Source organism: Capra hircus, chromosome 12 (genome assembly GCF_001704415.2).
Source record: "Capra hircus breed San Clemente chromosome 12, ASM170441v1, whole genome shotgun sequence".
Lineage (NCBI taxonomy): Eukaryota > Metazoa > Chordata > Mammalia > Artiodactyla > Bovidae > Capra > Capra hircus.
The window spans coordinates 50,899,274-50,921,821 of NC_030819.1; the positions used below are offsets into that span (position 1 = coordinate 50,899,274).

The 22,548-nt window shown below is 48.4% G+C and overlaps 2 protein-coding genes across 5 annotated transcripts in view; both read left to right on the forward strand.

Annotated features, from left to right (window-relative positions):
- The window catches only part of IFT88 (intraflagellar transport 88), a 60,506-nt gene extending 56,836 nt beyond the window's left edge, over positions 1–3,670 (forward strand). For 2 of the 3 annotated variants that reach the window (XM_018056539.1, XM_018056538.1), the window contains 2 exons: positions 3,040–3,150; positions 3,362–3,670. In XM_018056539.1, the coding sequence (XP_017912028.1) occupies positions 3,040–3,150; positions 3,362–3,483 (233 nt within the window). In that variant the 3' untranslated portion in view covers positions 3,484–3,670. The remainder of the gene's footprint in view (positions 1–3,039; positions 3,151–3,361) is intronic. The other variant, XM_018056540.1, reaches the window with a different exon arrangement.
- IL17D (interleukin 17D) overlaps positions 5,106–22,548 on the forward strand; it is a 34,060-nt gene continuing 16,617 nt past the window's right edge. The window contains exons 1-2 of one of the 2 annotated variants that reach the window (XM_018056543.1): positions 5,106–8,115; positions 8,577–8,872. In XM_018056543.1, coding sequence (XP_017912032.1) covers positions 8,101–8,115; positions 8,577–8,872 — 311 coding nt within the window. In that variant the 5' untranslated portion in view covers positions 5,106–8,100. The other variant, XR_001918935.1, reaches the window with a different exon arrangement.

A 22,548-nucleotide genomic window follows, 5' to 3' on the forward strand; every position in this document is an offset into this window, starting at 1 on the left:
TTAAGGAACCAGCCCTGTTTCTGCTGATTGATGAGTAAATGGTCTGTGTTGTGTAGATCATCGCAAGCGTCCATACCAGTGAGGTTTGCTGTGTCACAGTGTTCAGATGGTTGTTGTAAGGAGGGGTCTCACAGGATGCTGATGGACCTCTGCATGTCAATGCAAAATTGGTGCCAGCCTGGGCACTGGGCAGCATGCCTCTGGACCAGCCACGCAAACCCCGCTGCTTTGGGCTGCTCCTGAGTTCCTGCTCTGTGACTGTTGTAACATCGTTACTTAATAAGAAGATTTGTTATGTTTTCCTCCTCCTTCCCGCCACCCCAACCACCACCCCCACCCCCCAACCCCCGTCAAAAGAATCCGCCTTCTTTCTCTATTTCAGGGGGTAGTAGAAGTGATATTTAGGGAAAGTTGGGTGGTTTTAAGGAAACTAATTAGAAAACCAAGTGCTAAATTGGGATCCGAGTTGTGTCCACACTTAGCCCCGCCATGCACACAGAACTGACTTCATCCTGTTGTCTGCTTGTGGTCCAGGGGTCACAACGCAGGCAGGCCTGGCCCACAGCTTAGGGATGCCTTTCTTTCATCCCTTCATTACTGTTGGCTGCACGCTGGGTGCCAACGACATGAAACAGGGCCCTTGCCCTCAAGGAAGTCAGGATCAGTCGACTTGGAAGGACCCACTAGCCCTGATCTACTGTGGGCGCTGCCTGGCGGAGTGGGACATGGCCCAGACAGCCTCTCCTTGAAGGCGGGGCTTTGCTCCCCAGGTGTGTGCAGCCACTGCAGGCAGCAGGGTGCCTGGATGCCCCGAAGGGCAGCCCCACTACTCCAGGGGAACCGCAGCTATGTAACAGTCCTGGGGTCACCTCAGTATCAGGTGACATCTCATTACTTCAGTGAAATGGGAATGTTCACACCAAGGATAAATAATGGCCCAGGATAGCGTCAGGTCAAGGCAGGTTTTATTCTTGACACGAAGCTGTTCCCCCCAGAAACCTGCTTTAACGCTGTTTGGAATTGGGGTTGTAGATGAGGAACGTGGGCCTGCGTGCACCAACAGTTCTCAGCAGCTGGGAAGTTGTGGATCAGCCTGTGCGTTCTTGAGAAGAGCCTAGGAAGGGCCCCAGCAGCCCTCTGCTCCCTCTCCCCTGCTCTTAGGAGGCAGGCTCCTGGGCTGTGAGCGCATTTGAATTGGGTGTCCCTTTAAGGAATAACCCTAGGGGAGCGTCAGTTCTTTACTGAAGTTCAAGATCCTACGCTTCCCTCTAGAAATCCTCGGTTCAGAGTAAGCAACTGGTTCCTCCCAAACCCACCACCAGACTGCCTTCCCGGGTCATCGTGGGCTTGTGCGGTGTGGCTGAGGCCCCTAGAAGGCCTCACGTTTAAAGTCCACTTTGGAAGCTCTGGCCCCCCTAGCCAGGTGTCCTGAGAGCTGCTGAAGCTGAGTCAGAGCCTGGAGGACAGTGTCCAGCCCCAGAGAGTGTCCCCAGGCCCTGGGATGCTGCCTCAGGCCGAGGAGGGCCAAGGCTGTGTGGAGAAGGGCCTCCTGGGGGCCTCCCCACTGCTGCTGCTGCTATTTCTTAGCAAATTTTCCCTTCTCTCATCCAGCTCATGTCAGCCCAACACAAACATGCAGTCCTGGTGCACAAACAAGCTTCTGGGAGCTGAAGCTGGGCTTCCCGATGGGCCAGGTATCAGGGCCTGGCCCTGGGTGGCACTCGGCTCTCTTGCTTCACTTTTCCGACACTTGCCTTTTTGTTCCTGGTTTTCTGTCATCGCCAATGGCCCCACCTCCTCCCCAGGCCCCCACACTGTCCCGGAGCCTGCCTGTCAGCTCCTCTGCCTCCAGTTCTCTCAAGCCCGGGGCCAGGCTCTCCCTGGCTTTAGGGTCTGAGTCTATGGGACTGTGGCACCACCTGGATTCCTCCCCACTTCACCTCCTGGGCCCCTCCTGCAGCACCATGGGCCCCCCGTGGACATGGCCCACCCTCAGCAGCGTCCCCTACTCTCACTTGCTCACTGAGAAACAGCACAGCCTGTGTGTTAAAGGGTGCCCAGTCCTACCACTTCCACTTCTGCCCTGGGAGACCCAGTGATGTGCGTTCACATCTCAGCGTGGACATTTCTGGTGGTTCTGTCTGGGTGAGAATCACAGTTCATAAAGGGGAAAGGGATTTCTTCATGAGTTCAGTTGAGGCCAGACCTGAGCTGGTTTAAGTGTGGTGTGTTGAAATAAATGCCATGCCTACAACTGGAGTTTTAAAGTGTTGCCTAGGAGAGAGTACCATAGGGAACATATAATCAGAATTATTAGTTTGTACAAAATTGCTCTTTTTGAAATGTTTGAGGGCCTTTGAAAATGGTTCTTTTTTGTGCATCAGACTGGTCTCATTGTAGCCTTATTTCTCAGTAATTTGTTTTATAAACCTCAGTGCCCTTCCTCATGAGGGGTCCTCAGGTTTTATCGTGTATCAGAGTCATTGGGAAGGCTGGTTAAAACAGATACAACCCCAGCCTCTCTGAGCTGGCCAGGACGGGCCTGGGACTTTGTGTTTCTGACCGGGTCCCAGCTGTGGTGGTCCCAGGGCCACACCTGGGAAACCACTGCTGCATCTTACAGGAATGACCTTGTGTAGGTGAGAGGTCACTGCTGCCACTTTTCCACCAGACTCACGGCCATGCAGTGAGAGTTTGTGGCCTCCTAGCCCACTGAGGCTATGAGGCTGGGGTGGCTCCCAGGCTGCACACAGGTGGTGGCCCAGCCCCTCCCCCCAAACTGGGAGACCTTCGCCAGTGTCTCCAGCACCTGGTGGGATGTGAGCCATGTAAGGACTACTCAAGTGATGCTCTGACTATAGTAGAGCTTCCCACCAGGGGATTTCTTAAAAATCTCAGAAGACGAGAATTACATTCCTTGGAAACTGGCTGTCAGATGAAACAACCAGCCTGTTTTTTGGCAGATAACTATACTGTAAGATTCATAATGCAGTGTGGTGTTCCCCCAGCGTGTTCAACACCTGTTGTTTCTGTTTCCAGACAGTGGCCAGAACTGTAGCGCTGGCAGCAAAGGCGAGCGACTGAGTGCCCAGCTCCGAGCACTGCCTGGCACAGACGAGCCTTATGAGAGCAGCAGCAACAAGGAGCCAGGTGAGTGCCTGTGGGTCTGCTGGGATGGCAGAGGGGCAGACGCGTCCATCTGGGGGTCAGTAGGAGTTTCTGAAACACAGACAAAGCTTCTCGTGACTTGGGAGGCATTCCTGCTCACTTCGGGTTGCTCACTGTTGACAATGAGTCTAACTGGTTCTACATTTGCTGTTTTTCCTGTTCCTCTAATGTCACCATCTGCTCTGAAACCCAGATGCCTCCTATGTGGATCCACTTGGCCCTCAAATAGAAAGACCCAAAACTGCAGCCAAAAAGAGAATGGAAGAGGATGATTTTGCTGATGAAGAGTTAGGAGATGATTTGCTTCCAGAATAGTAAAATTTTAATGTGTTATTTATTAAAGGAAAGAAGTCACCTTACAAGATTATACTCATGTTGAACTTTGGATTAAATATCCAGACTTTATTTTTGTACACTGTCTAAACTTTTAATAAGTGTATTCTGTTCTATGAGTTATGGATTTAGGTTTTGTTTTTAATGGAATAAAAACGTGAAAATAACACTTAGGCCAGTGACTGACTTACCCTTTTGAAAACAATGATCCACAGTAGGAAGTAAATCTTCCCTAGTGGCTCAGTGGTAGAGATTCTGCCTGCAAGGCGGGAGACTCAGGTCCAATCCCTGGATCAGGAAGATTCTCTGGAGATGGAACTAGTAACCCACTCCAGTATTCTTGCCTGGAGAATCCATGGACAGAGGAAGGGGTCACAGAGTCGGACACAACTGAGTGACTAAACAACAGTAACAGTGAAATATGGACAGAAGTAAATCTTGCAGCATTACCTGGCACCCACACCCACGTAAGTATCCTAATTGCTGAGGTATGTGCTGCTCTCTTTTCTGTAATTTCTTAGACAGTGTTAGTAATGAAAGCACTGTATTGACTTAATGGCTTGTGGCTTGAAAAATACTGTGCTCAGATATACCCTTGATGAGTTGTTGTTCAAGCAAACTTGCTTGGTGTTTGGGGACTGAGTCTGGAAGTTTTGCCTGGTGGGCTCTCCAGCACTAGTGAATCAGTTGTGTCTTGAGGGCAGGAAGGTGTAGTGACAGGAAATACCAGATCTTTAGCCTCTCAATCTTTTCTGTAATCGCCTCCTCCTGCAGCCTCATAGCACCAACCAACCAAGCAATGGCAGCATCAGCGGGGCTTCCCCATCAGGACTCTGGGTGTAGGGTCAAGGCCAGGACTGTCTGCGTCCTCAGCAGTGCACCGGACGGTTGGCCATGTCCTGCGGACTTGCACTGGTGGGCAGTCAGGGAAGTGGCTTGTCTGTAACACCTCATGAGAGAGGAGGGCCCATCTGTCTCATCTGACCTTGTTTCTGCCATGTGCATGCTTCTGTTAGGTGCAGGAGAGAAACACCTAATTAGAGCACGTTCCCTGCTCCCTAAAAAGGTCATGACACGATGGGGCAGGTGTTCAGCAAATACATGAGATGTCTGCTGTGTGCGAGAATCTGAGGACACAGTCATGACCAAGAGAGCAACACCCAGTCCTCAAAGAGCTTAAATTCTGGCCGGGGAGACAGATGGTGAATGTAGTTTTAGTGGGCTCTAGGGCAGTTGTTCAGTAGCTCAGTCATGTCTGACTCTGTGACCCCATGGATTGCAGCATGCCAGGCTTCCCTGTCCATCACCAACTCCTGAAGCTTACTCAAACTCATGTCCATTGAGTCTGTGATGCCATCCAACCATCTTATCCTCTGCCACCCCCTGCCCTCAATCTTTGTCAGCATCAGGGTCTTTTCCAGTAAGTCAGTTCTTCACATCAGGTGGCCAAAATACTGGAGTTTCAGCTTCAGCATCAGTCCTTCCAATGAATATTCACGACTGATTTCCTTCAGGATAGACTGGTTGGATCTCCTTGCAGTCCAAGGGACTCTCAAGAGTCTTCTCCAACACCACACTTCAAAAGCATCTGTTCTTCAGCGCTCAGCCTTCTTTATGGTCCAGCTCTCATATCCACACCTAACTACTGGGAACACCACAGCTCTGATGAGGGCAGTTAGAAGATGAAATGAAGGCGCATCAGGAGAGTGTCGATGGTGGAGACGATCTGGGAACCCCTCTGGGAGGGGCGTTTGTATTAGCACCAGGTGATGATTCGAGGGCAGCAGTGCCCTGGAGGAGCAGGTGCTGACCCACAAGCAGGGGGATCTGGGGGTGTTGGGGGCAGAGAGCTAGAGTTTCTGGGGCTGTTGGTGTGGTGGGAGCAGGCAAGGGGCTGCTATCCACCAGGGAGGCAGGAGTAGGTCTTCTAGCAACAGCAGAGAGGAAGGTGAGTGATGTGACTTGATTTAACTTCTAGAAAGTGACCCCACTGGTGTCAGGGGATGGGGGAGGGGACCACTCGCAGAGACCTGGGTGAGAAGTCACTGGGCCGGCCTTGTTCTGGCAGTGAGAGCCATTGGGATTGGTCCAATTCAGGCCATGTTTAGGAAGTGGAGCGTGCCCGTGCAGGAGACTTGGGGTCAATCCCTGGGTTAGGAAGATCCTCTGGAGAAGGAACTGGTAACCCACTCCAGTGTTCCTGCCTGGAGAATCCATGGACAGAGGAAGGGGTCGCAAAGAGTTGGACACAGCTGAGGGGCTGAACAACACCACATACTTAATGAAATAAACATGTTAACAGTTCAGTCCAGCCCTGACAAGTGAGAGAAAGGCACACCCAAGTCCTGATGAGGGAAGCCCAGAAGGGAGGCAGATGGCCACGTTTGCGGCTGAGGAGCTGAGTGGCTGCTGGTGTTGCCTTTTACGGAGGTGGGTGTTCCAGTGGGAATGCCATTGGTTACCCCAGGCCAGGGCTGCTGCTCTAATTCCCGGGGGAGAACAGCAGCAATTCGTGGGTGTTAGGTCACGGGAGGGGTGGAAGCAGCACGACTAAGAAATGTGTAGAGCCCGGGGCATGGAGGTGAAGGGGAGCAGAGATCCGATGACGGACATGGAAGCTAGTCATCTTGGGAAAAGAGACCGTGAGTCGGGAAGTGGGATGCACAGAGGTGTGGGTGGAGGCCTCAGGTGGCATAAACAGCTGTGTGTGGTCAGCCAGTTGTGTGAACTGAACAGAGTAGCTAAAAAGGATCAAGGGACTGGGGTAACTGTCAAACGGTGGGGGGGAGGACACCAGGACTTGTTGGTGGGGGGAGGAATGGTGAAGAGGCAAGGTCAGAGGTCAGAGAATTGCAGAAGGTGAGGGAAGAAAGTGCTAGTGCCTGAGGTGAGTCACAGGCTGCACTGGGAACCGGTATCCACAGTGATCACACCTGGAGGTGGGGGGTGGGGTATGTGTGCAAAGGGCAGGGGGGCGCCATAGAGGGGTGGGCCGCCACACGAACCAGGACCTGAGACCTGATGGGGAGCGGTGGGTGGAGCCGGGGTAGCTACTTGGAGGCCAGTTTTGGATGACTCCTCAGGTGTCCAAGGTGGTGAGTGACGAGCAGGGGTGGGTGGGACATCCAGGCGCTGACCTTCACAGGAGGGAAGGAGTTCTGGTCTGCCCTGACCCAGGAAGGTGAGTGGAAACAGCTGCCCCCACAGCGGCTCTGGGTGCCTAGATGGGGGGCTCGGTTTTTGAGAACTTCCTTCTCTTTTTCTCACTTGTCTTAGGGTGGGATTTGAACTGTTAACATGTTTATTTCGTAAGTATGTTCTGATCTGAGGGTACTGACTACTGGATTTTGACCTGTTAGAAGAGAATTTCTCAACTTTGTTAGATGAATTGTATGTTCTATCAAGTGGGCGAGCATGTTCAGTGTTTATGACCTTTCACATAATGAAAACTGTTGGAAAATAAATATTTTCGTTTCCAAGTAACAAGGGAGGAGAGAGAAGTTGCCGAGTTATCAGACAGTGGAAGGTATTTCGTTGAATAATGCAGAGGGAACAGTCTTGTCTGTACTGCCTTACCTTTCAAAGTATTTCCACACCTTTACCAAAGTGGGGGAAAAAAACAACCACCCACAAACAGTATGTTTGTGCATTGATATGTTTATTCCCATTTTACCAGAAAGGAAACAAAGAACACAGTTTATCTATTAGTCAAAAATAAAAAAGTAACCTCAAAAGGAACGTTTACTCACCAAGCTGTTAATTGCTTAAATTGGCAATTTCTGTGGGCTTTTTAGCAGTAAATAGGGCGATTCCTCTTCAGTTATAGGGCATTCAAGGCATACAAAAGTGTTGTTTTTCTACACAGCATAACTGAAATGTGTTTTCACCAATGATTTACAAGGCAAATACCAAAGCTAGAAACCGTTCAAGGAACCATAAATCGTGTATTTTCTGTACCTTCGGAAACCTTTCAGCTCTTATCATTCTTTTGTTTTTATTGGCAAAGTATGACTGCTGTGAAATGACCGTATTCACCAGGCCGCCACCTAAAAGCATTAAGGTAGATTTATAGAACGAGCGAGCGCGTTTGCTAGTTCTTGAAATAGAATCCCTCCAGGTAAGTATATTGTCTTTATTTACAAAGTATCGGTCTTATTTCACACCACTGCTCGCGCTTAAGAGTCCCGGCTTCAGGAGCAGGCGTCCAGACACCCAAAGGTGCGCACAAAGGTGCCGGTTTCCAGCCACAAAAGGGCAGCCTGGGTTGGGTGTTTGGTGCTCGGTTTTCTGAGCTGCTAGGGGGAGGGGGTGGGTGCAGAGAAGGGCCGTTTCCTGGGCGTTTGGGGGAAGGACAAACGGCCGCTCCCCCACCCAGTTCAGAACACTCAGTCTCCAGTCCCTCAGGAAGGCGTGGTGAGACTGGCTGCTTCCAGGCCCGCGCGCTCCTCTCCAGGTGCCCGTCGTCCTGGGGCTCTTCCCGCGCGGCCGGACCCTCTGACTTCCCTTCTAGCCGAGGCGCCTCCTTCCGCTCGCGCCGCGCCGCGCGGCTCCGCTCGGACGTGTCCGCGCCGCCGCGACCACCGGAGCCACTTCGCGGCGATGCTGGGGCCGCCGGTGAGTGCGCGGCGCCAGCGCCCGGCTCAGTCCCGGGCCCGGGCGGCTCGTGGGGCCCGCGCGCCTCGGACACGCGGGGGCCGCCGAGGGGCCCGGGCGCCGTCACAGGCACTCGCAGCCCGCGGCGCAGCAGCCCGGCCGGCACACGCACACGCGCACCGCACACCCGCGCCCCGGGCGGACCCCAGCTCGGGGCGGCGGTGGCGGGGGGCGCGTGGGCCGGCGCGGGGCAGGGCCGCGGGGTCCCCGAGGGCGGCGCACGGGCGGGGAGGGCGCGCGGGGCCCGGCATGGTCCGCACCCATTCTCCAGGCGGGGGCGCGGGGCCCAGGGGTGGGGCGCGGGACCCAGGGGTGGGGCGCGGGACGGGGCCCCAGAGGTGGAGGGCACGGGGCGAGGGGCGCGGGAGGCCGAGGGTGCGGGCCCCTCCTGCGCGCGGCGTTGAGCGCGGCCTGTCCCGCAGGTCTGGGCGTTGGTTGCTGGTGTCCTGCTGGCGCTGTCGCCGGGCCGGGCGGGGGGCGCCCCGAAGGCGGGCCGGCGGCCAGCACGGGCGCGGGGCTGCGCGGACCGGCCCGAGGAGCTCCTGGAACAGCTGTACGGGCGACTGGCGGCCGGCGTGCTCGGCGCCTTCCACCACACGCTGCAGCTGGGCCCGCGCGAGCAGGCGCGCAACGCCAGCTGCCCGGCCGGGGGCAGGCCCGCCGACCGCCGCTTCCGGCCGCCCACCAACCTGCGCAGCGTGTCGCCCTGGGCCTACAGGTGAGCGGGGCGCTGGAAGGGCGGGGGGCGCCAGGGGCCCGGACCCAGAGCAGGCCTTCTCGCAGAAGCCTTGCACCTTCCTCCGAGGGGACCGCGTCCTCCGGGGAACTCGTCGTTCTGCCAGACGCCCCAGGGTTTCTTGAGCACCTGCTTTTTGCCAGGTACGTGGTTAAGTGGAATCCACGGGGGACCGAGCCGGGTGGTCTTTTGTTACAGGGCTTTGCACCGGCGGCCCGTGCGGGTCTTGCAGATGTTTTCCGGGTGCCTGTGCCCTTCCAGAGACAGCTGGACACTGGGTCTCAGTAATGCATCTTCTGAGTCTTCCTGCCCGTGGCCGACGGGAGGGGCGGTGGGGGTCACCAGAGAGTAACCGAGGCGGGAAGAGAGTGGAGCTGAGCATGCCGTGGTTGGCGGGGTGACGGTGCGCGCGGCGCCGGGCACTTTGGAGGTTGGGAATCTTTCCGTGGTTTCTCAAGAGGTCGGTCATCTTGCAGGAAAGGAGCAGCGTGCAGACAGGGCCAGTGTGGCTGGAGTGTCCTCAGCACACGTGTGACTGTCCCCTTCTTTCCCCGCCAGCCCCATGTCAAGGAGCTGATAGTCAGACTGCAGAAGGTGGGAGCCTTCGCTCCGAAGCCTCAGCCTCGAGAAAGGGAAGGGGTGACCCGGAGGAAAGGAGGAGAGTGAGGGACCCAGGCCTGTGTGTATGTGTGCGTGTGCGGGTGTGCATATGTGTGGTGGGAGCACAGGCCTGGGTTTGACTTGTTGAGGGTGTTTTTCAATCAAGGAAGCTGCCCTCCAGCAGGGTAAACTGGAAGAGAACACGGACACTCGAACTGGGGTGTAAGGAGGTGAGGGCAGGACCAATTTCAACAGCTTTGCTTCAGGAAGTGAAACTGACCGGATTGTGTGGGGGATGGTTATTGCGGGAGGTAGGGGCTCAGGAGCAGACATCCACACTGGGGTTTGTGTGCAGGAAACCCATAAAGAACCCTAGGCTGCTTCCCTGGTCTCTGCCCCACCTTCCCGCCTCCCCTTGCTCCCCTTTTCTGCTCATTCTGATGCTCTTGGGACTCATCCTGGCGTTGGTCTCTGCCTTCCCTCCTCCTCCCACCATGCCCAGGGCCCCAGAGGGTGGGCTCTTATCTGGCCCCTCTTCCTGTAGCCTCCTGTACACCCTTTGTGTCCCATGTGTCATCGTGGACAACACACTCCTCTCTGCAGGCGGGTAGCTGCTTCCCAGGCCAGCTGACGCCCGGGGACCATGGGACCATGAGGGCCATGTTTGCCACGCATCTGTCTCGCAGTGTCTTCTAGCAGCAGCACGAGGAACAGCTCGTTTGCGAGGAGATGAGTTTTCAGAGCTGGGCCTGGTGGTTCTCATCCCTGAGACAGGGGTGGGGGCATGAGAGTGTGTGTGTGGAGACCGAGGCCCTGTCTCCCCAGGGGAGTCCCGGGCACAGAGAGGGAGGCCTCGGAGGGGAGAGATGATTGTTGAGAACAGCAGCCAGTGTCCGGGGTGCTGCCAAGGAGCAGGAGTTACACCTGTGTGGTTTTCACTGTCTCGAGGCTGGTGAGAGTGCATCTCCTGAGCACGTGGCAGCCGGCCCCACCCTCTGCAGGGGGTTGGCTTCTGGGCGGAGCCTGGGCTGCCGGTGGCTGGCTGCTGGGGGACCCCTCTCTGCCCCGCCCTTGGATCACCTCCCAACCTCCTGAGTTTCTGGGAAGATTAGAAAAAGTCATGCACGTGGCAGCCAGGAACCTATTCTAAGCTGTGGATGGCGGGGTGGCTTCTTAGGTATCCTTGCCCTGCAGGTCTTGAGCAGAATAGTGGCCTTACCTGTGTGGAGTCAGCTCAGACTCAGAGTGGTGTTTAAGGCTAGAACAAAGGGAACTGGATGAAGCCTCTACTCGCCAGACCAGAAAGGCACAGAAAGGACCACTTGATGTGAATAAGGTAGGCTTTGAAATAGAAACTTGGACTATAAGGTAGCTTTCAGTGTCTTTAAGGGAGAGACAGGTCATTTGATAAATGGTGTTGGGACTGGGTAACCAGCTTGGAAAAGATGCAATTGGATCTCACCCCTGTATGAAAATGAGTTCCAGATGACTCAAAGACTTAAGTGTGAAGAATAAAACCACAAAAACACATAAAGAGCGATCAGTTATATTCATACTCTTGAGTGGAGAAGGCCTGTTTAGTCGTTTCCAGACCCCCAATGGGCTTCCCTGGTTGCTAGGTGATGGTGAATCTGCCAGCCAGTACTGGAGACCTGGCTTCCATCCTTGGGTCTGCAAGATCCCCTGAAGGAGGGAATGGCAACCGTGTCCAGTATTCTTGGCTGGAGAATCCCATGAACAGAGGAGCCTGTTGGGCTGCAGTCCACAGAGTGGCAAAGAGTTGGACATGACTGAGCAACAAAGGACATACACAAGAGACCCCCAAAGTCACAAAAGAGGAGATCGATACATTAAATTGCATAATTATATGCCATTTCTTCTTGGCAAAATTGAAAAAAAAATACAGCGGCAAACTGGAAGAAAATATGGTACAAAATCCATGTGACAAAGAGCTTGTTTTATAAAGAGTGCTTACAAATCGAGAAAAAGATGTGGTGAAAGGATGGCAGAGGCCATGGACTGTCCTAGACAGGCCTTGCTTTCAGGTGTAGTGTTGTCCTGGGAGACCGTTCCTGGTGGGGCATTCATCAGGTGGGGCTGCAGGTGTGTGAGGGGAGAGGGTCTCCCAACCCAGTGTCAGTGTGACTGGTCCAGCTGCCATGGAAGAGAGTTGGGGAGTAACGATGATAGTTTTAAATCCCTACCCTGTCCTTCCATGATTTCCTCTCCCCATTGGCAACCAGCCACTAGTTTGCTCTCTGTATCTGTTTCTGTTTTGTTTTATTGCTTCTTTTCTGTTTTTTTAAGATGCCACATACAAAAGGGTAACAGTGTTTGTCTTTTTCTGAATAATACCCTCCAGATCTGTCCACAATTCTGCAAGTGGCAAAATTTCATTCTTTTTCTGTGGCTAATATTCCCTCAGGGCTTCCCTGGTGGCTCAGAGGTTAAAGCGTCTGCCTCCAATGCGGGAGACCCGGGTTCGATCCCTGGGTTGGGAAGATCCCCTGGAGAAGGAATTGGTAACCCACTCCAGTATTCTTGCCTGGAGAATCCCATGGACGGAGAAGCCTGGTAGGCTACAGTGCACTGGGTTGCAAAGAGTCGCACATGATTGAGCGACTTCACCTTCAATATTCCCTTATATATATTTACCATGTCTTTATCCATTTGCTTGTTGATGGACACCTGGGTTGCTTCCAAGTCTTGGCTATTGTAAACAACGTTGCTATGAGTTTTGGGGCGCATGTATCTTTTTTTCATTTTTTCTGGATTTATATCCAGGAGTGGAATTGCTGGATCATATGGTGTAACAGTTCTAGTTTTTTAAAAATAATTTATTTATTTTTGGCTGTTCTGGGCCTCCGTTGCTGTGCAGGCTTTTTTCTGTAGTTGTAGCGAACAGGGGCTACTCTCTAGTTTCAGTTTGCACTGAAACACAGGTTTCTCATTGTGGTGACTTCTCTTGTTGCAGAGTACAGGCTCTAGGGCACGTGGGCTTCAGTGATTGCGGCTCCCCAGGCTCTAGAACATAGGCTCAGTTGCTGTGGTGCATGGGCTCAGTGGTTGTGAGGCATATGGGACTTTCCTGGACCAGGGATCAAACTAGTGTCTCTTGTTTGACACCAGTTTACCACCATTGTTTACCACTGAGCCAACAGTGACGCCTTATTGGTTTTTTGAGGAACGTGCACAATTTTCCATAGAGGATGCACCAATTTACAGTCCCACCTATAATATACAAGGGTTCCTTTTTCTCCACATCCTCACCACCATTTGATTTTTGTGATCTTTTTGATGATAGCCATTCTGACAGGTATGAGGTGATAGCTCTTTGTGGTTTTGATTTGCATTTCCCTGATTAGCAGTGTTGAGCATCTGTTTATGTGCTTGTTGGTCATCTATATATCTTCTTTGGAAAAATGTATATTCAAGTCTTCTGCCCTTTAAAAAAATTTTTTTTATATTGAGTTGTATGAGTTGTTTGTAAATTTTTGATAGTAACTCTTTATTGGTTTTAACAGTTGCAAATATCTTCTGTTCAGTAGATTGACTTTTCACTTTGTCATTAGTTTTCTTTGCTGTGCAAAAGCTTGTTAATTTATTTATTTTTGCTTTCATTTCCTTTGTCTTAAGAAAAGAATTGAAAAAATATCACTATGATTTATGTCAGTGTTCTGCCTGACCTTTTGTTGTGAATGTATAGAAATGCAATGGATTTCTCTATATTAATTTTGTTGTCTACAAGTTTACTGAATTCATTTATGAGCTGTAGCAGTTTTCTGGTGGCATCTTTAGGATTTTCTATGTATAGTATCATGTCATCTGCAAACAGTGACAGTTTTTCTTCCTTTCCAATTTGGATCCCTTTTACTTCTTTTTCTTCTGATTGCTGTGGCTAGGACTTCCAATAGTATGTTGAATAAAAGTAGTGAGAGTGGGCATTCTTGTTTTCTTTCTTTCTGTCTTGAATTTTACTTTTCCACATTTTTTAGAAAATCAACTCTCTGTTTTAGAGGGGAGAGTTTTATTTTTTTATTTTATTTTTTAATTGAAGTATAGTTAGTTTACAGTGTAGTGCTCCAGGTATACCGTAAAATGATTCAGGTGTGTGTGTGTGTGTACACACACACATATATCCTCCCACTTTCCCCCTGGTAACGTAGATTGTTTTCTACATCTGTGACTCTCTGTTTTGTAAATAAGTTCATTTTACATTTTTATAGATTTCCCCATATACGGGCTATCATATATTTGTCTCTGTCTGTCTTACTTCACTTAGTATGATAATCTCTAGGTTCATCCATGTTGCTGCAAATAGCTTTATTTCATTCTCTTTTGTGTTTGAGTAATATTCCATTGTATATATGTACCACATCTTTACCCGTTCATCTGCTGATGGACATTTAGGTTGCTTTCATGTTTTAGCTATTGTAAATAGTGCTGCAGTGAACACTGGGGTGCGTGTATTATTTCAAGTTATGTGTTTTGACAGGACATATGCCCAGGAGTGGGATTGCAGCGTCAGATGTTAGCTATTTCCTGCATACTGCTTTCCATAGTGGCTGCACCAGTTTGCATTCCCTCCAGCAGTATAGGAGTGTTCCCTTCTCTCCACATCTTCTGTAGCGTTTATTGTTGGTTGACCTTTTTTATTGATGGCTGTTCTCATGAGCGTGAGGTGGTACCTCATTGTAGTTTTGATTTGCATTTCTCTAAAAAGTAGTGATGTTGAGCATTTTTTAATGTGCTTTTTGCCCATCTGTATGTCTTCTTTGGAGAAATGTCCATTTAGATCTTCTGCTCATTTTTTTTTTCTTTTTTGATATTGAGCTGCCTGAACTGTTTGTGTATTTTGAAGGTAGAATCCCTGGTTGGTCACATCATTTGCAAATATTTTCTCCCATTCAATGGGTTGTCTTTTCATTTTGTTTATGGTTTCCTTTGCTGTGCAAAAGCTTTTAAAGTTTAATTTGGTCCCATTTATTTGTTTTTGTTTTAATGTCCACTACTCTAGGAGGTGGATTCAAAAAGATCTTGCTGCAGTTTATGTCAAAGAGTATTCTGCCTAAGTTTTTCTCTTAAGAATTTTATAGTATCCAGCCTTACATTTAGGTCTTTAATCCATTTTGAGCTTATTTTTGTGTATGAGGTTAGAGAATGTTCTGATTTCATTCTTTTATATGCAGCTGTCCAGTTTTCCCAGCACTTACTGAAGAGACTATCATTTTTTCATTGTTTATTCTTGCCTCCTTTGTTGTAGATTAGTTGATCATAAGTATGTGGGTTTGTTTCTGGGCTTTCTATCCTGTCTTAGCTAATATGTCTTTTTTAGTGCCAGCACCATACTTTTTTGACTTCTGTAGCTTTGTAGTATAGTCTGAAGTCAGGGAGTATGATTCTTCCAGCTCCATTTTTCTTAGTATATGTGGAGGTATGTTCCCTCTATACCCAGGACTGGAGAGTTGGGTTTTTTTTTTTAATCATAAGTGGATTTTGAATTTTATCCAAAGCTTTTTCCTGCATCTATTGAAATGATCATATCGTTTTTATTCTTCAGTTGGTCAGTATGGTGTATCACACTGATTGATTTATTGATACTGGAAAAATCCTTGCATCCCTGGGATAAATCCTACTTGATCATGGTGTATGGTCCTTTTAGTGTATTATTGGAATCAGTGTGGTAATTGGGATCAGTGAGGATTTTTGCATGTGTTCATCAAGTGATGTTGACCTGTGATTTTCTTTTCTGTATGATATCCTTGTCTAGTTTTGGTATCAAGGTGATTCTGGCATTGTAGAATGAGTTCAGATGCATTCTTCCTTCTTGTTTTTTTTTTGTTGTTGTTGTTTTTTAATAGTCTTCAGAATGGTCAACTCTTCTGTAAATGTTTGCTGGAATTCACCCATGAAGCCATCTGGTTCTGCACTTTTGTTTCCTGGGTGTTTTTTAAAGTTATTGATTCAATTTGATTACTGGTAATTGGTCTGTTCATCTTTTCTGTTTCTTCCTTGTTAAGTCTTGGGAGATTGTACATTTCTAGGAATTTGTCCATTTCTTCTAGTTTTGCTATTTTATTGATATATAGTTGTTTGTAATAGTCTTTTTTGATCCTTTATATTTCTGTGGTATCAATTGTAACTTTTTCTTTTTCATTTTTGGTTTTAACCAAAATCTCCTTAGATTACTCTGGATAAAGACTTATCAACTTTATCTTTTCAAAGAACCAACTCTTAGTTTTATTGATCTTTTTATTTTCTTATTTTTTTTGTCTCAATGTCATTTATTTCTGCTCTGATTTTTATCTTTCCTTCTACTAACTTTGGGTTTTGTTCTTACTTTTTCTAGTTCATTTAGGTGCAAGGTTAGGTTGTTTGAGAGTTTTCTTGTTTCTTGAGTGTGTATCACTATAAACTTCTCTCCTAAAACTGTTTTTTATTTAATTTTTAAAAAATATTTATTGAAATAGTCTTCATACTTTTTGTTCAAATGCCCTTAGGTATTTTTTTTAATTTAATATATTTTTTTTTATTTTTGGCTGTGCTGGCCTTTTGTTGCTACATGAAGGCTTTCTCCAGCTGTCAGCTGCAGCAAGCAGGGGCTGCTCTCTGGTTGTGGTGTGAGGGCTTCTCATTGCAGTGGCGTCTCTTGTTGTGGATCATAGGCACATGGGCTTCAAGAGTTGCAGTTCTTGGGCTCCAGAGCCTGGGCTCATTAATTGTGGCACATGAGCTCAGTTGCCCCAAGGCATGTGGGATCTTCTTGGACCAGGAATTGAACCAGTGTCCCTTGCATTGCAAGGCAGATTCTTAACCAGTTGGACTACCAGAGAAGCTCCTTTTTTCATTTTTAATTGAAGTGTAGTTTTGATTACAATGCTGTGTTGGATTCTGGTGTATAGCAAAGTGATTCAGATATACATGTATAAAACATTTGAACCACATAAAAAATCAGATTTCTGCTCTAAGTGACCCATTCCCTAGTCTTGACAATCTTAAAAAAAAAACTGATGTGGGAGGTTCATGGCTAAAATATTTACTTTTAATTCCACTAATGTTATTAACTATACCATTTGCATTTTGCTTGTTTCACAAGATTATGATTTCTTGTATTGCCAAGTATATGACTGAGCCTTCAACGGAAATGATGACTAGACTTGAAGTAGTTGATCAAATGTATAGTTCAATATATGATCAACGATTGTAATAGTGTAACTCTAGAAAGCAATGGCAACCCACTCCAGTGCTCTTGCCTGGAATATCCCATGGACGGAGGAGCCTGGTAGGCTGCAGTCCATGCGGTCGCGAAGAGTTGGACACAACTGAGCATCTTCACTTTCACTTTTCACTTTCATGCATTGGAGAAGGAAATGGCAACCCACTCCAGTGTTCTTGCCTGGAGAATCTCAGGGACGGGGGAGCCTCGTGGGCTTCCGTCTATGGGGTCGCACAGAGTTGGACACGACTGAAGCGACTTAGCAGCAGTGTGTGTGTATATATATATTTTCATATTCTTCTCCATTGTGTTTTATTATGGAGATTGAATATAGTTCCTGTGCTGTAGTGTAGGGCCATGTTTTTTATACATTTTATATGCTGTAGTGTGTATCTACTAATGCCAAACTCCTAACCTGTCCTTCACTGTTCTCTTTTGTTAACTGCAGGTTTATTTTCTGTGTCTGGGAGTCTTTCTGTTTTGTAAATAAATTCATTTGTGTGACATTTTGGATTCCACATTTTAGTGGTATCATATGGTATTTGTTTTTCTGTCTGACTTGACTTAGTATGATTGCCTCTTGGTCCATTCATGTTGCTACAAACGACATTATTTCATTGTTTTTCGTGGCTGAGTAGTATTCCATTGTACATATGTACCACATCTTCTTTATCCACTCCTCTGTTGATGGACATCTGTGTTGCTTCCATGTCCTGGCTGTTATAAATAGTGCTGCAGTGAGCATTGGGGTGCATGTATCTTTTAGAATTGGAGTTTTTGTCTTTTCCAGATATATGCCCAGGAGTGGGATTGTTGGGTCATATGATAGCTCTATTTTTTAGCGTTTTAAGGAACCTCCATACTGTTCTCCACAGTGGCTGCACCAGTTTACATTCCCACCAACAGTGTAGGAGGGTTCCATTTTTTCCACATCCTCCCTAGCATTTGTTATTCATAGGCTTTTTAATAATGTCCATTCTGACTGGTCTGAGTGGTTTTGATTTCATTTCTCTAGTAATCAGTATTGAGCATCTCTTATGTACCTTTTGGCCTTCTGTATATCTTTTTTGGGAAAATGCCTTTTTAAGGTGTTCTGCCCACTTTTTAAATTGGGTATTTTGGTTTTCTGTTATTGAGTTGTATGAGCTGTTTGTGTGTTTTGGAAATTAAACCCTTATTGGTTGCATTATTTGCAAATATTTTCTCCCAGTCTTTTTGTAGGTAGTCTTTTCATTTAAAAGCTTTTTAAAATGAAAAAGGATTTTAAAAGTAAAACCTTGTAAATTTGATTAGGTCCCATTTATTTATTTTTGCTTTTATTTCTGTTGCCTTGGCGGACCAACCTAAGAACACATTGACAAGATTTATGTCAGATAATGTTTTGCCTGTATTCTCTTCTTAGAGTTTTGTGGTGTCCTGTTTTATTTTTTTAGAACTGTTTTTGCTGCATCCCATCAATTTTGAATCATTGGCCTTTTGTTTTCATTTGTATCCGGGTATTTTTAAATTTCTTCTCCTTTGTTGTTTTTTGGTCGCACTGCATGGCATGTGGGATCTTGGTTCCCTGACCAGGGATTGAACTCATGTCCCCTGCATTGGCAGGTGGATTCTTAACCACTGGACTACCAGGGAAATCCCACCTTGAAATCTTTATTAAGTAGACTGTCTGCCTCCATTTCACCTAGTGCTTCTGGGTTCTTAACTTGTTCCTTGCCTTGGAACATGTTCCTCTGTTGCCTCGTTTTGCCTAGTTAGCTGTTTTTATTTCCATGTATCTGGTGGGTTGGTTGTGTGTCCTGACCTTGGAGAAGCGGCCTCTTGTAGCACACAGGTCCCCTCTGGTCAGCAGAGCCGTATGTTGTAGTAAACCCTAGGTGGGCTGCCTGTGTCTTTCTGTTGTGGTGGGCTGACCGCCATGGGTAGTCTGGGAGGCGTTTTGTGGCTCTGGTACAGTTGGCTCTGATACTAGGCCTTGTCTTGTGTGGAGGCTGCTGGCCACTGTGGGCTGGTCACAAGGAGGATGGCTACAGGGCCTGGGGGTCCCAGGGACAGTGCTGGCCCATGGCGGGGTTGGCGGGGAGCAATTCCAGGGTGGGCTGCTCTGGGGCCAGCGTTTCTGGATCTTGTGTCAGCTGCTGGGGAATGGGGCTGGGATCTTAACACAGCTGCTGCAGGTTGCAGGGTGTCCCAGAGCCAGTGCCGGCCTGCTGATGAGTGATGCTGGATCCTGGGGGACTTGCTGAGGGGTCCAAGATGTGTAGAGCTCCTGGTGGCTTGGAGGTGGAGGGGGGACTGGAGCCTGGGGTGGGACCTGGGGCAAGTGCTGGCATAGTGATGGGTGGAGCCAGGTCCCAGATCAATGGTGCCAGGCCTTAGGGACCTGGGCTGGTGCCAGCCTGCGTGGGGCAGCTGGCTGAGGGGCCCAGGCATCTCAGGGCTGGCATTGGGTGGGCTGTGTCCTGCCACAGCAGACCTTGGGCCTTCCGTGGTCCTAGGGCTGGCGGGGGCCCAGGGTTCGGGGGCTGGGTCCTAGGCTCCCTGGCTGCCAGGCCCTAGGACCCTAGAGCTGGTGTCAGCCCACTGGTGACGGGCACTGTCCTGAGGGCATGGCCAGGTCCAGGGGTTCTGGGCTTGGTTGCCGGCTCACTGGTGAGTCTAGGGGGGCTGTGGACCCAGGGGTCTTAGGGCAGCCCATCTGCTGGTAGGTGGGGATGCGTTTCTGCTTGAGGAGTCCTGGTACTGGGGCCTCAGGCGGTGGCCAGGGCAGGGCCAGGTGACACACTGGAGGGGATCCACGGTGGCGTGTGCCAGCACCATTGTCCACGTGGTGGAAGGCGCTCCAAGGAATGGCCATGCCTGTGACTGTGGCCCCCAGGAGCTTCAGTCTCCAGCATCCTGGGAGACTCACCAGGATCAGCTGGGGGGCTGACCCGGGCTTCTCTCAGATTACTGCTCCTGCCCCGGGCCCTCAGGGATGGCCTGATGTAAGCCCTACTGGCCTTTAAAGCCAAACATTCCAGGCGCGCATCTTCCTGGCGCAGGATCCCCAGGCTGGGGAGCCCGGAATTGGGCTCAGACCTCTTGTTCCTTGAGTGGAGGAACCTCTGCAATGTAGTTGTCCCCCCGTTTGTGGGTTGCTCACCCCCTGCTCCCAAGGGGTGTGGGGCTTGGCTCTGCTGTGACTCAGCCCTTCCGGCTTGTGTCACTGTTGTTCCTTCTTTACATCTTTAGTTGTAGAAGGTCTTCCCTGGTAGGTTCTGGTCTGTGTTATCAATAGCTGCTCTGTAAGTATTTGTCATTTTGGTGTGCCTGTGAGAGGACGTGAGCTTGGGGTCTTCCTGCTCCACCATCACGGCCAAGCTCCTGAAAAAAGCTGGAGTGGGGCAGTGGTGGGCAAAGCATCTGAACCTTTTCCATATTAGCATGTGGTTGGTTTAACAGTGTTGTGTTAGTCTGTGTACAGCAGAGTGATTCCCTTATATATGTATATACATTTATCAGTTCTTTCTCAGATTCTTTTCCTATTTAGGCTCTTACAGAGGACTGAGTAGGGTTCCCTGTATCGTACAGTAGGTCCTGGGTCCTTGTTGCCCATTTTACATGTAGTAGCATGTACACGTCAACCTCAATTTCCCAATTTGTCCCCCTACCCTTTCCCTCTGGTAACCATAAGTTTGTTTTCTACATCCATGACTCTACTTTTGTTTTGTAAATAAGTTCATTTCTACCTTTTTTGTTTAAGATTCCACATATAAGTGATATCATATTTGTCTTTCTCTGTCTGACTTCACTCAATATGACAATCTCTAGATCCATCCATGTTGCTGTAAATGGCATTATTTATTCTTTCTTTCTGACTGAGTAATATTCCATTGTATATATGTGCCACGTCACCTTTATCCATTCATCTGTTGATGGACATCTGGGTTGCCCCTATGTCCTGGCTGTTGTAAATAGTGCCGCTATGAACACTGGGGTGCATGTATCCTTTTGAATTATGTTTTTCTCCAGATATGTGCCCAGGAGTGGGATTGCTGAGTCATATGGTAGGTCTGTTTTTAGTTTTTTAAGGAATCTCCATACTGTTCACCACAGTGGCTGCACCAGTTTACATTCCCACAAACAGTATAGGAGGGTTCCCTCCTCTTCACACCCTCTCCAGCATTTATTATTTGTAGGTTTTTTTGATGATGACCATTCTGACCAGTATGAGATCTCATTGAAGTTTTAACTTGCATTTTGTTAATAATTAGTTATTATTAGAAAATAATTCCTGATGCTCCTGAAGCTGGGAAAGATTGAAGGCGGGAGGAGAAGGGGATGACAGAGGATGAGATGGTTGGATAGCATCTCCAACTCGATGGACATGAGCTTGAGCAAGCTCCGGGCGTTGATGATGGACAGGGAAGCCTGGTGTGCTGCAGTCCATGGGGTCACAAAGAGTCGGACATGACGAGCGACTGAACTGAATTGAATAATTAGTGATGTTGAGCATTTTTTAATGTGCTTTTTAAGCTGTCTATATGTTTTCTTTGGAGAAACGTCTATGTAGATCTGCTTATTTTTTGGTTGGATTGTTCGTTTTTTTGATATTGAGCTATCTATTGTTCATTCAGCAAGTTACGTGTCCGACTCTTTGCAACCCCATAAACTACAGCACGCCAGACTTCCCTGTGCCTCACCATCTCCTGGAGTTTGCTGAAATTCATGTCCATTGAATCAGTGATCCCATCCAACCATCTCATCCTCTATCACCCTCCTCCTCCTGCCCTCAATCTTTCCCAGCATCAGGGTCTTTTCCAATGAGTCAGCTTTTTGCATCAGGTGGCCAAAGTATTGGAGCTTCAGCATCAGCCCTTGCAAAGAGTATTCAGGGTTGATTTCCTTTAAGACTGACTTGTTTGATCTCCTTGATTCCAAGGAATGCTCAAGAATCTTTTCCAGCACCACAGTTGGAAATAATCATTTCTTCAGTGCTTTGCTGTCTTTATTGTCTAGCTCTCACATCCATACATGACCGCTGGAAAAACCATAGCTTTGACTATATGGACCTTTGTTGGCGAAGTGATGTTTCTGCTTTTTAACACAGTGTCTATGTTTCTCATAGCTTTCCTGCTGAGAAGCAATCGTCTTATAACTTCAGGGCTGCTGTCTGAAGTAATCTTAGGTCTGCAGTGATTTTAGAGCCCAAGCAGAGGAAATCTGTCACTGCTTCCACCTTTTCCCCTTCTATCTGCCATGAAGTGATGGGACTGGATGCCATGATCTTAGTTTTTTTAATACTGAGTTTTAAGGCAGCTTTTTCACTCTTCTTCACCTGCATCGAGGCTCTTTTTAGTTCCTAATCGCTTCTGCAGTTAAAGTGGTATCATCCATATATCTGAGGTGGTTGATATTTCTCCTGGCAATCTTGATTCTAGCTTGTAACTCATCCAGCCCAGCATTTCACATGATGTGCTTTGTGTATAAGTTAAATAAACAGGGTGACAATAAACAGCTTTGTACTCCTTTCTCAGTCCTGAACCAGTCAGTTGTTCCATATAGAGTTCTGTATGCAGGTCGGAAAGCAACAGTTAGGTTTCTCAGGACACAGGTAAGATGGTCTGATATTCCCGTCTCTTTTAACAGTTTTCCAATTTGTTTTGATCCACACAGTCAAAGGCTTTAGCGTAGTCAATGAAACAGAGGTAGATGTTTTTCTGGAATTCCCTTGCTTTCTCCATGATCCAGCGAATGTTGGCAGTTTGATCCCTGGTTCCTCTGCCTTTTCTAAACGCAGCTTGAACATCTGGAAGTTTTGAGCATTACCTTACTAGCATGGGAGATGAGTGCCGTTGTCCAG